The sequence below is a fragment of the Sciurus vulgaris genome, assembly GCF_902686455.1.
Source record: "Sciurus vulgaris genome assembly, chromosome: 8".
Classification (NCBI taxonomy): domain Eukaryota; kingdom Metazoa; phylum Chordata; class Mammalia; order Rodentia; family Sciuridae; genus Sciurus; species Sciurus vulgaris.
This window is the reverse complement of record NC_136468.1, coordinates 83,254,092-83,271,167: the sequence shown is the minus strand read 5'-3', so window position 1 is coordinate 83,271,167 and position 17,076 is coordinate 83,254,092. Positions and strand designations below refer to the sequence as shown.

The window sequence follows — 17,076 nt, the reverse complement described above, 5'->3', positions numbered from 1 at the left end:
CAATATTTCAATCTTAAAATTTTTTAAATAATATCTCTTGGTTAGAAATAAGCCAAATTGAGATAAAGACAAAGCACAAGAGTCTATTTGTATTTGTCTTCAGGGCAAAGAATAGAAATGTTTAACCAAGACATTCTAACATTTTCACAACTACTGAGTCATTTCTGTACAAATATACTATTTAGCTTCCTCAATACTAACCTGTTTTTTGTCTGACACTCTTAAATAGTAAGTTACAATTAGGAGAATACCAAAACAAAGATTTTCAAAAACGCACAAAACCCTCAGGCAACCTTCCTGTCACATTTTAGTGCCTGGGATCCTATTTTCCAACTATCTTAGGGACATCTGGGATGCTCATATCACTTTACAACATTCACCTGAGGCACGATTACCTAAAGATCAGGAATCTTCCTCCAAGCTCTTCACCCAGGAGAAACGCTAATTACAAATGCTGCACTTGTAGGTGATATATTAACCAGATTCTAGTGGACAAGCAATATAAATTCAAAAAAAAAAAAAAAAAAAAAAAAAGAAGGAAAGCGAGAGGAAGGACAGACCACCACGTTGTGCGCATATTGCCTGGACGCTCCTTTTAAAGGACTCAATATTCTCCCGGGAATGGAATGTGGTTCACAGGTAGTCAAACTAAACAAAGATAAGTTAGAAGAACTCGACCAAACGACGCATGTTTTAAAGGCTATGATCTTAGAGTAACTCACGAGCGACTGAGACAGAAGTTATTTGGCACAAAAAACCCACCTCTTAGCTGAAGGAAGCGCTGTTTTTCCTGCGCTATCCCATCCCAACCAGCTCAACGGGAGGGTCTTGATCAGAATAAAAGGACTGAAAACTACAAAGTAGAGGACTAACCTACAGTCGCTTAACTGCAAAGTGGGAGCACGTGAGAGGAGAGGGGTTCTGTGGATTCCAGGCTAGAGAATTCAAGCTGTATTTTTTTTTTTTTTTTTTTTTAAGCGCCACTCGGAGTGCAGGGGGGAAGGAGCCGCTATTGACTTTCCCCGCCAGTGTCCGTTTTGCCAGCCGGGCGACATGGCAGATCCCCTCTCCCCTTACCTCCCGGGAAACGGCGAGCCGCCCAGTGGTGGCGACGCTGAACAGAAGGCAGACAGGACTGATGCTCTCCAAAAATTCCCCAAGAACCTGCCGGTTTTCCTCACTTTCCAAATACTGGTTCCAGTTCTCCTCCTGAAATCCCAGCATCTGCTCCAGGTGGCCGCCGACAAAGCGCACTCGCGGGTCTTGAGCGAAACTCCGCGCTTTCCTGGCCGCCACTTCCTCTTCGTCCTCCTCTTCCTCCTCTTCCAACTCCACAGCACCTGAGGCCTTCAGGCCGGTCCCTGGGGTCTGGCGCAAAGCCCGGACTTCCCGAAAGCCTCGAGTCTCGGGGCTTGCTCCGCGGGCTGCCATTTGGTACATCCGAGGGGACGCGGGGCCGGTCAGCTCTTCGCGCTCACGCCTGCGCCAGTCTGGAGTGGGCGAGGGCACCCCTACACAGCGCGCCTCCGGAGGTGCCCACCTGCCTTGCGATCGCAGACCCTCGGCCCCGACCAGCTGCTACTTAGCGGCCGCGTGACTGGGCACTGCGAGTCCGGCGGGCGCAGGCTGAGAAGGAGGCGGTGGCCCGGGACAAGCAACGCGTCCCGTTTCCCAGGGGACCGCGTCTCCGCCTCCTCTGACTGGGGCGGAGTGATCGCCCTGTGCCTCGCAGTAGCACAGGAGAGGTCCGCGGCCGAGGGAAACCTGGCGGGAGAGGTGTGTATCCTGGTTGGGTCTGAGCCACCCAGTGCGTTCACTCCACGGCTGTCCACTCCTTCACCTACCTGGCGTGTTTGTGGAGCTCCCAGTGACAGTCCAGTATTGATTAGCTGCTCTCAATTAAGCAGTGCTGTCTTGGCGGAGCTCCATGCTGAAACTTTTACCTGGATTAGCTCGTGTGACCTCTAGAGAGTCAAGGCTCTGACTGGTCAGTCTTCATAGGTAAGGAACTAAGTCACAACGTCCCAAGGGAACTGTGTAACTCGTATTCGGGGCTCAAGTCCAGGGCTTTCATTCCCTTTTCTGGAGATAATCCATGTATTACTAGAAAAGAGTCAACTCGCGTTCAACTTTCCGAGTTGTGAAAATCCAAGACCTTGGTATTCCAAATCCTGATTCCCATCCTCAATCTAACACCAGAATGGTATTACTCACAAAAGAGAATGCATAGCGCTCTTTGTAAACTCTTTGTAAATTTTTGTGTTCCAAAAATTTGTAGAATTATTCAGGAGTAAAAGTGTACGGGAGAAAAATGCTAGATTAAACATAGTCTTCATGGCTGGCGCCCTAGCGCATGCCTGTAATTCCAGGCGCTCGGGAGGCTGAGGCAGGAGGATCCCAAATTCAAGGTCAGTCTCAGCAACTTAGTGAGGTCCTAAGCAGTTTAGTGAGACCCTGTCTCAAAAAATAAAAAGGGCTGAGAATGTGGCTCGGTGGTTAAGTGCCCCTGGGTTTAATCCCCTGGCACCAAACCAAAAAAAAAAAAAAAAAAAAAAAAAAAAAAAGTTTATATAATACTGAAATGAAATGAAATTTCAGTATAGTCTATCAATGGCACTTGTAGAGACTATTACTTATTTATTTTTAGTTTTTAGTTTTTTAGTTTTTGTCCCGGGGATTGAAGCCAGGGGCACTTAACCACTGAGCCACATCTCTGACTCCTTTTAATTATTATTATTATTTTTTTTATTTTCAGATAGGGTTTCACTAAATTGCTTAGGGCCTCACTAAGTTTCTGAGACTGACTTTGAACTTGCCTCAGCCACTGGGATTACAGGCATTCCCCACCAAGCTAGGGACTTGTAAAGATTTTGAAGGAAATTCCCATTTTTGAAGTAACCAGACTTTTCAGAAGGGTGTCTTTGAACTAAAAGTTTTTAGTGGTTCCCCTTTGTTAATTATTCATTATAAAATGAAGATTTCAATCCCTGCCCTTCCATAGATGCTACTGACAGTGTTGCCCTCAATAATTCATATAATACAAGATTGTTGATTAATGTATGTTTATAGGAAGATTTGGAGCCTCAGATATTTTTCCCTTCAAAATAATAATTATATGCTCTCTTATAACTATATGCTTTTCTGGTTATATGATCAGAATTTTCAATGAACATAAACTCATGGAAAGCCTTTATAATTACTTCAAGCCTGCTTTGTATGGTCCATGATATCTTTAGGGCTCCCAGTTGCTCATGGAAGCCTAGCAATGAGTTCACAGACTCTCACCCCTGTATTCCTATTTTGCATTCCCCTACTCCAGAGAAGCAGGAGTTCTGTAAATAATAGTTAAATTAAATTGGAAGTGAATAACCACTTTCAGATTCAGCAGGGTGTGTGTGTGTGTGTTGCTAGAGAGAGAATCCAGGGTCTCATACATGCTAGGCAAGCACACTACCACTATGCTACATTCCCAGCCCTCAGCAGGAATTTTTTTAAATAATAGAGCTAATATTAAAGTTACAATTTCCAAAAAGTTAAATATGTAACTCAAATTACAGAAAGAAAACATGACAGATTTACTCAACTTATTAATGAGGAAACCAACAAAACAGTGAAGTTGGTTCAACTGGAGAAACTGGGAATAAGGTTGATAAGTTAAATATAATATTCATCAATGTTTTGTAGGGCAATGTAATGTTAAGTTTTAGGGGGAGGGTTTTGGGACATTCCCAGAATAATTTGTTTTTCAGAAATAATTTATGTTTGTAATGAGCAGAAATCTAAAATTAAAATATAGCTTCACAGACTTTGGGTCTTTAATCAATAGTAGAAAATGAGCCCCTCCCCTCAAAAACATACATTTCCCTAGATAATTGAATAATGCTTTGGTGGGCCAGTTAAACAACATTCCAGTATGGTATTGAAAGACCATGCTGCCTTTTCTTTATCTTATTCCCAAGTTTTGAGTATTTTTTTCTTCATAATATCTGCCATATCTCAAGTACCAGCCATATGCCATGTACTGTGCTGAGTTCATTTATTTGTTCCACAAATATTTACTGAACACCTACTAAGTGTCAAACACTGTTGTAGATGTTGGGACTACAACAACAAACTCAACAGAAAAATCTCCTGCCCTCATTTTGTGATTATAAGGTACACTTACTGTATTTTACTGCATAGTTGTCACAAATTTTATACCCATTTTCTTGGTGGGTTTTTTTTGGGGGGTGGGGCAGGTGTTTGTTTTTTGCAAAACAGTGGGGTGTAACCATTTTGTGAAGATTTTTTGTTTTGTTTTGTTTTGGTACTGGGGATTTAACCCAGGAGTGCTTTACCACTAAGCTATATCCCCAGCCCATTTTATTTTTTATTTTGAGACAGAGTCTTGCTGAAGTTCTCACTAAGTTGCTAAGGCTGGCCTTGAACTTGCAACCATCCTGTTTCAGTCTCCCAAATTGCTGGGATAAGAGATGTGTACCACCATACCCAGCTGTGAAGTTTTGTTTTGTTTTTTAATTGTGCTGGTATTACTTTAAAATCATTTATTACTAAACTGTATTTGGTGGACTATTAGAATACATGGAATACTCATGAATATACATTAAAACTGAGTAGTCCAAACTGATGCACATCATTTCTTCACAACTTAGTGAACATTGTTTCATTCTGAAAATAAAAAAATTAACACATTGGTTGTTAATGATATCTGCATTGGAGTCAAAATAATATTACACTAGAAAAAAGTTGCTACAGTATTGCAACGTTATGGATTTACACAATTAAATCTGTGTTCAAAGATTCTGTGCTGCTGTCATGAGCTGGCATACTGTCCCCAGTACCACACATATAAGATGTGTTTGCAGTTAGTGCAACCACACAAGTCAGCTTTTGAAAACACACTGACAGTGTAAGTGCACTGAGAATTCTAGGCTCCCCTCTCACAATGCGCCAGAAGAAAAATGTGCACCCACATGTCGCTGCTGAATACATTACTGCTGTTTACTTTTTAAGCAGCATAATGAACAGAATTATACCATGTGACAATTACAGTATGAAAGGTTATAAACCAATTTTTGGACTGAAAAATAGGGTGTAATTACAGCAATGGCGACAATTCTACAGGGAAATATGGCCTCCTGGATAGACTGGGCATCTTGCAGTCCACTTTTACCAGGTACTAGGTGTGTGACCTTAGCAAGCTACTTACCTTGTAGGTGCCTCAGTTTCATCCGATACGCACCCAACAGCTGGGCACTGTGGCACACACCTGTAATCCTAGTGGCTTTGGAGTCTGAGGCAGGAGGATAGGGAGTTCAAAGCTCAGCAAAAGCAAGGTGCTAAGCAAGTCAGTGAGACCCTGTCACTAAATAAAATACAAAATAGGGCTGGGGATGTGGCTTGAGTACCACTGAGTGGTTGACTACCCCTGAGTTCAATCCCCAGTGCCAAAAAAAAATACCTACCCACAGTCCCTGACGCACATCATGTGAAGAGTATACTTTCCTGTTCCATTGAAATTTTGTTTGACCATGTGATTGTGTCAGTCAAATTATCACAAAAAGAGGCTTGACAAATCCTAACATGGAAGTTTGCCTTCTGGAGCCTCTGCCAGTGTCCTGGAAGAACATCCCCAGCTAGCCTGCTGGGAAGAGCTACCTGGTCTCAACTGGGGCTTAGGGGAAAGTTCAGTTAAGTCTAGCCTTGATCAGCCTATGTTCCATCAGCCCACCAATGTATGAACAAGGGTAGATGATTCTCATTTTGGCAACATGGTTTTGACCAGATGTGTTCTGCAGCAACTGTGTACAACAGTAGGTGGAACACCACACCATAATGTAGTTGAGAGAAGTAATTTAGTTTGGATACACAAAAAGCATAATCATTCAGGCCAAATATCTGGCAAGTTATAAACATTATAAAGATTTATTGTTGGTTGGAAAAGGGGAAATATTTGAGAAACTAAACAAAGACCACAGCATGTTTATTCCATCAGATGATGATAAGTTGTTTTTTCCCTTTTGTTGTTGTTTTTGGTTGTTTTGAGACAGGGTCTTGCCAAGTTGCTCAGGCTGGCCTCGGACTTGTAATCCTCTTGCCTCAGCCTCAGATTGCTGGGATTGTAGGCATGCACCATTGCACGCAGCCAGATGATGATAAGTCCTAAGAGTAAAAGCAAAGGAATGCAAGGTTGGTTCAACATCCAGAAATCAATAAATGTAATTCATCATATCAATAGACTTAAAGTTAAGAATCACATGATTATGTCAATAGATGCAGACAAAATGTTTGATAAAATACAGCACCCCTTCATGCTAAAAACACTAGAAAAAAAAAAGGAATAGTAGGAACATACCTCAACATTGTAAATGCTATCTATGCTAAGCCCAAGGTCCACATCATTCTTAATGGAGAAAAACTGAAAGCATACCCTCTTAAAACTGGAACAAGACAGGGATGCCCTCTTTCACCACTTCTACTCAACATTGTCCTTGAAACACTTGCCAGAGCAATTAGACAGATCAAAGAAATTAAAGGGATACAAATAGGAAAGGAAGAACTCAAGCTGTCACTATTTGCCAATGACATGATTCTACATTTAGAGGATCCAAAAAACTCCACTAGAAAACTTCTAGAACTAATAAATGAATGCAGCAAAGTAGCAGGATATAAAATCAATACACATAAATCTAATGCATTTCTATTCATAAGTGATGAATCCTCTGAAAGAGAAATTAGGAAAACCACTCTATTCACATTAGCCTCAAAAAAAAAAAAAAAAAAAAAAAAGAAAAAGAAATACTTGGGAATTAATCTAACAAAGATGTGAAAAACCTCTACAATGAAACCTACAGAACTTTAAAGAAAGAAATTGAAGAAAACCTTAGAAGATGGAAAGATCTCCCATGTTTCTGGATGAGCAGAATTAACATTGTCAAAATGGCCACTCTACCAAAGGCACTACACAGATTCAATGCAATTCCAATTAAAATCCCAATGACATTCCTCATAGAAAAAGAGAAAGCAATCATGAACTTCATCTGGAAGAACAAGAGACCTTGAATAGCCAAAACAATCCTGAGAAGAAAAAGTGAAACAGGAGGTATCACAATACCGGACATTAAACTATACTACAGAGCAATAGTAACAAAAACAGCATGGTATTGGCACTAAAATAGACCAATGGTACAGAAGACACAGAGACAAAACCACACAAACACAGTCACCTCATACTAGACAAAGGAGCCAAAAACATACAATCGAGAAAAGATAGCCTGTTCAACAAATGGTGCTGGCAAAACTGGAAATCCATATGCAGTAAAATAAAATTAAACCTATATCTCTCACTCTGCACAAAACTCAATTCAAAATGGATAAAGGACATAGGAATTAGACCAGAGATCCTGCACCTAAGAGAAGACAAAGTAGGTCCAAATCTTCATCATGTTGGCTTAGAATCAGACTTCCTCAACAAGACTCCCAAAGCATAAGAAATCAAAGCAAGAATCAATAAATGGGATGGACTCAAACTAAAAAGCTTTTTCTCAGCAAATGATACAATCAAGACTGTGAAGAGAGAGCCTACAGAGTGGGAGAAAATCTTTTCCACACACACTTCAGATAGAGCACTTATCTCCAAAATTTATAAAAAACTAACAAAACTTTACACCAAAAATACAAAGAACCCAATCAATAAATGGGCCAAGGAACTGGACAGACACTTTACAGAAGAAGACACACAGGCAATTAATAAATATATGAAAAAGTGTTCAACATCTCTAGTAATTAGAGAAATGCAAATTAAAACAAGTCTAAGATTTCATCTTACTCCAATTAGAATGGCTGTTATCAAGAATACAAACAATAATAGATGTTGGTGTGGATGTGGGGAAAAAGGCACACTTTTACATTGCTGATGGAGCTTCAAATTGGTGCAGCCACTCTGCAAAGCAGTGTGGAGAATCCTCAGAAAACTTGAAATGGACCCACATTTTGACCCAGTTTTCCCACTCCTTGATTTATACCTAAAGGACCTAAAATCAGCATACTACAGTAACACAGCCACATCAATGTTCATAGCAGCTCAGTTCACAATAGCTAGATTGTGGCACCAACCTAGATGCCCTTCAATGGATGAATGGATAAAGAAACTGCGGTATATATACACAATGGAATATTATTCAGCCATAAAGAAGAAGAATATTACGACATTTGCAAATACATGGATGGAATTGGAGAATATCATCCTAAGTGAAATAAACCAATCCCCAAAAACCAAAGGCTGAATGTTTTCCCTGATAAGTGGAGAATGATATATAATGGGGGTGGGGGTGTGGGGAGTGAGAGAAGATTGGGGGAACTTTAGATTATGTAGAAGGAAATGAGGGGGAGGTATGAAAAATGGTGGAATGAGACAGACATTATTACCCTATGTATATGAGTGATTACATAAATGGTATGAATCTACATTGTGCACAACCATAGAAACAAAATGATGTACCCCATTTGTGTACAATGCAACAAAATGCAGTCTGTAAAAAGTTAAAAAAAAAAAAAAAAAAGGCAAAAGAGAGTGAAGGACTGGGGGTGGGAAGGTGCTAGTCAGCATCCATTTTCAAGGAAGGCCTCAATTTTGAGCAGCAACTTTAGTGAACTTCCATAGATTCTGGAAGAAGACTCTTCCAGGTGGAAGGGAGAATAAGCAGACTGACAAGAGAGGCTGTTTGGTATTTGGAGAAACAGCAAGGTCAGTGAGAGAGAGAAGAGTAGGAGAAGAGGACAAAGAAGAAACAAGGAACCAAAGTACGTGTGGCTGTGGTAACATCTGAAATTTTTCTTTTTCCATTTTTTTGGTACTGAGGATTGAACTCATGTGCACTCTAACACTGTGCTACATCCCCAGCCCTTTTTATTTTAAGATAGGGTCTCACTAAGTTGCTTAGGGCCTTGCTAAGTTACTGAGTCTGGTTTTGAACTTGCAATCCTCCTGCCTCAGTCTCCCAAGTTTCTGGGATTACAGGTGTGCACCACACGACTGGCATGACTGGAATTTTCTTTAAAAGTGTGGCAGAAACTGCTGTCTCCAGCATCCACTCATCTTTTTGCTCCTATAATAAAACTCTTCCCCCCAATCCCAAGTTGTGAGGGAACTCGGAGTCACCCAAAATAGAAATTACATTTCCAAATTTCTCTTGTATCTAAAGGAAAGTGAGAGTAAATGAGGTATGCAACATATGTTGTGTTCTTAGAATTTGCCTGGCTGTACATGTTGGAACAGGTCGGTCTGTAATCCCAATGATTGATGCTGTAGGCTGACACAGGAGGATTGCAAGATGAAGACCAACCTCAGCAACTAAACAAGGTCCTAAACAACTTAGTAAGATCTTGACTCAAAATTTTTAAAAAACAGGCTAAGAATATAGCTTAGTGGTAAATTTCCCTGGGTTTGATCTCTAATACTGAAATTAAAAAAAAAAAAAAAAAAAAAGAAGAAGAAGAAGGAGTAGGAGCAGAAGAAAAATTATTTGCCCAATCTCCATTTTTTGTCTTTCCAACTATTATGGGGCGCAACTTAAGAACAGACCAATCACCACTGAGAAGTCCAAATTTGAGAATCGTTATTAAGTCAGCTGGCTGACTGTGTCACACAATGCTGCAAAAAATGGCTATTGGGAGAACAGCCCCGACCACAGGGTTGTAGGGGTTCTTATACCAAAAATTACATTAATCATAAGTATCTGTTGCTATGATTCAAATTTACAAACTAACATCATGAGCTCATCAAGAGAGGGGGGAAGTGGGTCACCTAGGTACAAACTAAAGAATGGTTACTAACATCCACACAATCACTGTTCACATGGTACATTGTTTAGGAGCAGTAGGAATCAAAAGAGAGCAAGTTTTCTTTACATAGGAATTGTCATTCTGTATTGTTAAACATGCCACACTAAGTAACTGATAATGGGTACAGAGGTGGCGTGTTCCCACGGGAGAAGCTTATTTCCTGTATTACATGGAGTCTCAGAGCAAAATGGAGTCCATTTATTCATTTCCTTTAGAGTCTGGCCTATAACATTCTCATGGAGTCAGATCTGTCAGCCCATCACACAACTTGCTGACAAAAATATGAATAAGGAATGCTGAATCATATTCAGACATGCAAATAATTCTTAAACACATGGAAATATGCTCAACCTCCCTCACAAAGGAAAAATGTAAATCAAGAGTACAATTCTATTTTTTTCTCATTGGTATTTAGTTTAAAAATATATGTGTGTAATGTGTGTGTGTGTGTGTGTGTGTGTGTGTGTGTGTGAGGCATACACAAACAAAAAGAAAACCAAATCACTGCCAAGAGGCAAAATAACCAACAGAACCAGACTCCAATATGGTATAGATGTTGGAATTATTATTTTTTTAATTTTTTTGCAGTACTGGAGATTTAACCCAGGGCCTTGTGCTTGCAAGGCAAGCACTCTAGCAACTGAGCTATCTCCCCAGCCCTGGAATTATTTTTATTTTTGTTTTTTGGTATAGGGGATTGAACCCAGGAGTGCTTGATCACTGACCTCTATCCCCAGTCCTCTACTTTTTATTTTGAGAAAAATTTTCACTAAGTTGCAAAGGATCTTGCTAAATTGCCGAGACTGGCCTTGAACTTGTGATCCTCTTGCCTTAGTTTCCCCAATTGCTGGGAGTACAGGCGTGTACCAGCACACCCAGCAGATGTTAGAATTGTTATATGGGGAATTTAAGTAACTATGAGTATTTATCAAAGTCACTAATGAAAAATATCATATGAAGATATTCACCAAAATGATAGAACTATTTTTAAAAAGTTTATGGAAATGCTAAAGCAAAACAGAAACAACACAAAAGACAAACACAGAAACAGACATGAGGAATGGCCATGACAGGATCATCAGAAGACTCAACACATCCAAACAAGGGATCAGTAAATGTGAAGATGGATCCACAGAAGTTACACAAACTGAAACACAAAAAGAAAAGTAAGCTGTGGGACAATATCAAACAGTGTCAGACTCAGATTTGGAATCCTAGAAAAAGAAGAGAGAGAGAGAGAGAGAATGAAGTAGAAGAAATATTTTTTAAAAATGGCTCAAATATTTTTCTGAAATGAATGAACAATGTCCAACTACAAATATAAAAAACTTAGAAGACATCAAGCAAGAAATATACCAAACAAAGATACCTAGGTGTATCCTGTTCAAACTGTTTAAAACAAAAGACATAGAGAACATCTCAGAGGAAACTAGAGGGAGAAGACCAGTGGTGTAAGGAAAGAATTACAATAGACTTCCTTCATGCAAGAAGACAATGGAGTGACTCGTGTAAAGTGCTGGAAGAATTAAATAAACATGAAATAAAAACTTTTTCAGTAAGACAAAAACCAAGAGAATTCACCATCAGCAGACCTGTACCATCGGAGGAAGAACAAGCCAGAGGAAGCTTGGTTCACAGGTGGACTCCTGGAGCAGGACTTCCCATGTATTGATCTGCTCTGCAGCAGAGAAATCAAAGTTTTCTTTTTTATTGTATTTTGGATCTCTGTGTTAAAGCACCTTAGCCTGTATTCTAACTAAAGCAGAGGAGGATCATTGTTTGTTTTTGAGAAAAGAGTGATGAGATTTCCTTTAGATTTTCAAAGGATGATTCTAGCTGTTTGCTGTGTCTAAAAAATAAAGAGTCAAGGGGTATAGTAACAACAGGTGAGAGATGATGGTAGCTTAGACCAGTTTTAGTATTGGGGGTGATGAGAAGTTATAAGAAGTGGTTAGGTTCTGAATATGTTTTGAAAGTAAAGCTAACAGCATGTTGAAGGTTTAGATATAGGATCTATAAAAAGTAATAATTATGGATTAATTCAATCTTCTGACAAGGTCAGGGTTGAACTTGAAATGTGCTAAGACAAGGGAACTTAGAAACAACAACACAGGCCAGGCACAGTGGTGCATACCTGTAATCCCAACAGCTCTGGAGACCGAGACAGTAGAATCGTGAGTTCAAAGCCAGCCTCAGCAAAAGTGAGGCACTAAGCAACTCAGTGAGACCCTGTCTCTAATAAAATACAAAATAGGGCTGGGGATGTGGCTCAGTGGTCTAGTTTCCCTGAGTTCAATCCCTGGTACCCCCAAAATAACAACAACACAGTCTTGAATTAGGAAACCAGGAGATTAGTTTTGAACTTGTTAAATGTGAGATATTCATTCAAAGTGCAAGTGGAGATATTAAAATGCCAGTTGGATATAAGGTATAGATTTAGGGCGAAAGTGCGATTTAGATAAATAAATTTGGGGGTCATTAGCACAGAGATGATATTTAAAGTCAAAACACTGGAAGACATCATATGAGGACCAAACCCTGGGGCTAAGGAGAAACAGGTAAGGAAGACCGAGAAGATGAGGCAATGATATAGGAAGAAAACCAAGGGCATGTGAAGTTCTAAAAGCTAAGAGAGAAAAAGAAACTCCAGAAAAAAGGATTTCTGGAAAATGTACTTTGTTTCTGTGGAGTCTAGTAGTTGGTGACTGAGAATCAACCATTGTACTTAGTCACATGGAGAGGTCATTTATGACCAAGAAAAGAAGTTTGTCAATGAAATGATGAGATCAAGAGTCTAGTTCAATCCCCAGTACTGGGTTGGTAGGGGGTGCAGAATTTAAGAGAGAATGGGAGAAGAAAATTTGAAAATAGTGAAAAATGGGAGACTTTAGGAGGAATGGAGAAATAAAGTAGGAAGGAGTAAAAAATGAACAGGAGTGTTCATTTTTAAGATCTTTTTCTGTTTAAAAAATATCTTCTTGCATTTTATTTTTCTAATGAGACTGATTCAATAGAGACAGAAAAACTGCTGATGATAATGAGAAAGAAAAGGAATTGTTATCTGAGCAGGTAAGAAGAGGATGAATTCAAGCTTTAAATAGTGGCAATGCATCCATAGAAGCAGAAGGAAAAACAGAGAAGTTTCAGGTAGCTTGGTAAATGTGGGGATGGGAATTAGTGAAGGTTCTCTTCTGATTGTCTATTTTATGATGAATCAGAAGCAAGGTCATCAACTGAGAATGCAGAATAGGGAAGAGGTGTTTGAAGTTTGATATCAGAGAAGGTGTGAAGGAATGGTTCAGGAGACTCAGAAGGTAAATGAACTTTTGAAATTGAATAGTTTGCAAAGCAGTTCTCAGGTGTTTTTCTCTAGCCTTACTCACCTGCATGGTTGTTGGAGCTGAGTTGGCTGGATTTAGCTATAATTGGTTGGTTTTGTCAAAATAGTATGATGGAGAGAGATTGGGGCAGGGGAGTTGAGGGCATAGGGAAGTCAGTCATTCATATTTTACTATGTATTTAAGCTGGGTAAGAAGGGAAGTGATGATAGGAAGAGACTGGGAGCAGTTCAAAGATGACAGAAACAATGGATTGCTCAACCAGGCAAAGCAAAGACACTTGAAGTCTGAGTAGGTAGGAAAGTTGCTAGAAGGATGGGATGTGGTAGTGAGAACATGATGTAGGAAGTGAAACAATTGAGTACTTATTTATACTTATTGGAAATGAAGAGGTCTAGGGTAGGAACATGGGGTCAGTAGCTGAGTTGTATGAACTTCAGGATCACTGTAAGAGAAGAGGTCACCAGAACTAAGACTTTGGAAAGATCATCTCAGTTGCTATTGAAAGCACTCAAAATCCATACAAAAATAGTGTTGGGGAGAGTGACAGTGAGGCCAGAACTCTAAGATGGAATGGCCCAGGGATCTGAAGAGGACAGCAAGTTACCTCATGCGATCCTCACAGTGAATCTTGAGATGCTACAACTATTATCTCTATGTAACAAATGAAGAAGTGGACACTGAGAAAGGTCAAATAACTTGCCTCATGCAAGATAAATACTGTTTCTTCTTTGGGAAAGTAGATTCCTGCTGAACACCATGAGGATAAATTTAAACTTGGCCTTTGGTACTGGCCACATAAATAACAGTACATGATGATTTCCAGTATCTTAAAAATAGTTTCTTCTACTATTTGCTAATGCCTAAAAAATTCCATCAACCTATTTGCTCCAATCACACAAGTATTCTGTGAGGATAAATGATCCAATTTTACAGTTCTTTTCAAGTTTGATAGGCAGAGTATTTAAGAAGAGTAGGAGAGTCAGACAACTGAAAGGGAACAGAGTGCCCTGAGGGGAGGAGGAAAGGACAACAAAAGTAGACTTGGAAAGTAATTGAATATTGTGTCCAAATCTACCACAGGAAATGTCCGACAGGATGCTTTGCTGTCTACTGCTGTAAACAGAAAACCTAACTAAAAATGACATAGGGGAAGGACATTTAGAATCTCACACAAGAATTCTGAATGTACAGAGTTTGTGGGCAGATTAATTCAATGATCCAGGGATGAAACTGTGGTCCCAATGAGTCAGTGAATCTTCTATCATGATTGCTAAGTGGCAGCCATGCTTTTTAGCATTCCATGCAGATGACTAGGACCTGCAAGAAAAGGAAGCATCTTAGTTTGCTGCTGCTATAACAAAGTACTATAAACCAGTTAATTTGTAAAGAATAGAAATTAATTTGTCAATTTCTATAGAAAATAGAAATTAGTCAAGAGACTGGGAAGTCCAAGAGTATGGTGCCAGTATCTGGTTAAGGCTCATGTTGCATCATAACCCAGAGGAAGGGCAGGGGAGCATGCCATATATGTGCAAGAAGGGGGTCCCAACTCATCATTTTATCAGGAACCCACTCTCTTGATAACCTCTATAACAACATCAATGTATTCATGAGGATAGAGGTCTTATGATCTAGTCACCACCTATAAGAAGCACCTCTAATCATGTTACAAAGGCAATTAAATTCTTTTTCCTCCATTTTAAAAATTTGTTCTAATTAGTTTTACATGACAATGGAATGCATTTTGACACAACATACATAAATGGAATATAACTTCTCATTCTTCTGGTTGTACATGATGTAGAGTTACACCTGTTGTGTAATCACATGTGCACATAGGGTAATAATGTCCAATTCATCCTATTATCCTTCCTACTCCCATACCCCCTCCCCTCCCTTCCCTTCACTCCCCTCTTCTAATCCAAAGTACCTCTATCCTCCCCCACCCCCTTATTGTGAATTCACACTCACATATCACAGAAACCATTTGGCCTTTAGTTCTTTGGGATTGGCTTGTTTCACTTACCATGATATTCTCCAGCTCCATCTGTTTACCAGCAAATGCCATAATTTCATTCTTCTTTAAGGCTGAGTAATATTCCATTTTGTATATATACCACATTTTCTTTATCCATTCATCTGTTGAAGGGCATCTAGGTTGGTTCCATAGTTTAGCTATTGTGCATTGAGCTGCTGTAAACATTGATGTAGCTGTCACTGTAGTATGATGCTTTTAAGTCCTTTGGGTATAAACCTAGGAATGGGATAACTGGGTCAAATGGTGGTTCCATTCCAAGTTTTCTGAGGAATCTCCATATTTTCCATAATTGTTGCATCAATATGCAGTCCCACCAGTAGTGTATGAGTGTAACTATTCCCCCAAATCCTTGCCAACATTTTTTGTTGCTTGTATTTTCAATAATTGCCACAATGGCAATTAATTTCTAACATGAGTTTTGAAGGGACAAAACATATAAACATATGTCAAAATATAGTGAGGAACATATTGCTTTTTAGCAGAAAGAAAAACAAACAACTTCCCTAAGCCTTCCAGAAAACTTCCTTCTACATATATTTGGACAGAATGATACCCATATCTAAATCTTGCATTTGTCATGGAAATGAGACCTTGGTTAGCTTACCAAGGTATTCAACTTCAGTCTCCTCTTAGGCCACTAGGAGGAGTCTGAGCAAAATCTAGGTTCTCTTAGTGAAGAAAAGGGGGGAAACTATCTAGTAGTAAACCAAGCGACATATGAAAATGTTTGTCTCAGATGCTCCAGTACATACAACAGTGCTGGAAATAGCACTTTACACTAATGTGGTTTCCCAAGCATGATGGAGACTTTATGACTTTTTTTTTTTTTTTTTTTTTAAAGTGTGTGACTAAACATTAAACAAAATCTTTTTGGAGAAGCCCTTGACTGTTCTCAACTTAAGAGTTTGGAAGGAGAAAAGGAAAATCAGAGTGAAACTAAGAAAACCATGTGACTTGATGAATTTTAATATCTGGTTCAGAGATATCGAGACATAGAGAAAACAAAAGGGTGAAGGGCACATCTATCAGGCAGCTGCTGTTCAGGTCACCAGCTGTGTGGTACACACAGGATGGAGGCAAAGAAGGGCTGAGCCCAGTGAGGACATGCAGGTCCCAGGCAGAAATGTAGCCTCATAAGGTCAAGACCATACAAAGCAGAAATAAAACAAAAGTTCTGTTGTCTTACTATTGCTGGTTTGGGCAAAATAATTTAAAACGAGCTAAGAAAAACTGCATCATCGTTGTGGTATATAAACATGAATTTAAGAGTTAAAGGATAAAGTATAATATAAAACTGATCGATTTGCAAAGATTAATGATGTCATATCTAGACAGAAAAAAAAAAGTCAAGGACCAAGACTGACAGAAACAAGCCATCAAGCAAACCCAAACAATCAGCACACACTCTCTGGAGAGAAAATCCTCACCTGACACTGGGATAATCTCCTCCTGTACCAGTGCAATCCACTCTGCCTGGCATTATACTTCCTTGTGTAGCTTTCTTATTTTTCCGGGGTAGTAACCAAGCCCTTTGAGGTGGGCACTATCAGAGACGGTGTCATTTAATTTTTATCCCCTGCAGCATCTAGCATAGACCCTCTAGCAATATGATTGTTCAAATATTGTTAAATTGAAAGGAGCCTTACAGAGATGCTGGGGAGGAGGGACTTCTAGACCCAAGAAACTCGAGTCTGAGAAAAGATAGACCTCTGAAGGGAGAAGGATGAAAGGAAACCTGTAGAAAGAGATTAATTAAATTACAGGGGAACAGAATGGAAAAGCAGATTTATTTTAGAATTCTAGTTCTAGAGAGGGAAGAAGATTGACAGATTAATTTTTCCCAACAATATGAGA

General features: G+C 39.4%; 1 protein-coding gene and 1 long non-coding RNA gene across 2 annotated transcripts in view; one reads left to right on the top strand and one right to left on the bottom strand.

Annotated features, from left to right (window-relative positions):
* The window catches only part of DNAH11 (dynein axonemal heavy chain 11), a 335,620-nt gene extending 334,016 nt beyond the window's left edge, over positions 1-1,604 (bottom strand). Inside the window, 1 exon segment of the mRNA XM_079151923.1 lies at positions 1,078-1,604. Coding sequence (XP_079008049.1) covers positions 1,078-1,440 — 363 coding nt within the window. The 5' untranslated portion in view covers positions 1,441-1,604.
* Positions 1,605-1,658: 54 nt separating this feature from the next.
* LOC306668505 overlaps positions 1,659-17,076 on the top strand; it is a 69,564-nt gene continuing 54,146 nt past the window's right edge. Inside the window, exon 1 of the long non-coding RNA XR_013765883.1 lies at positions 1,659-1,776. This is a non-coding gene — a long non-coding RNA (uncharacterized lncRNA). The remainder of the gene's footprint in view (positions 1,777-17,076) is intronic.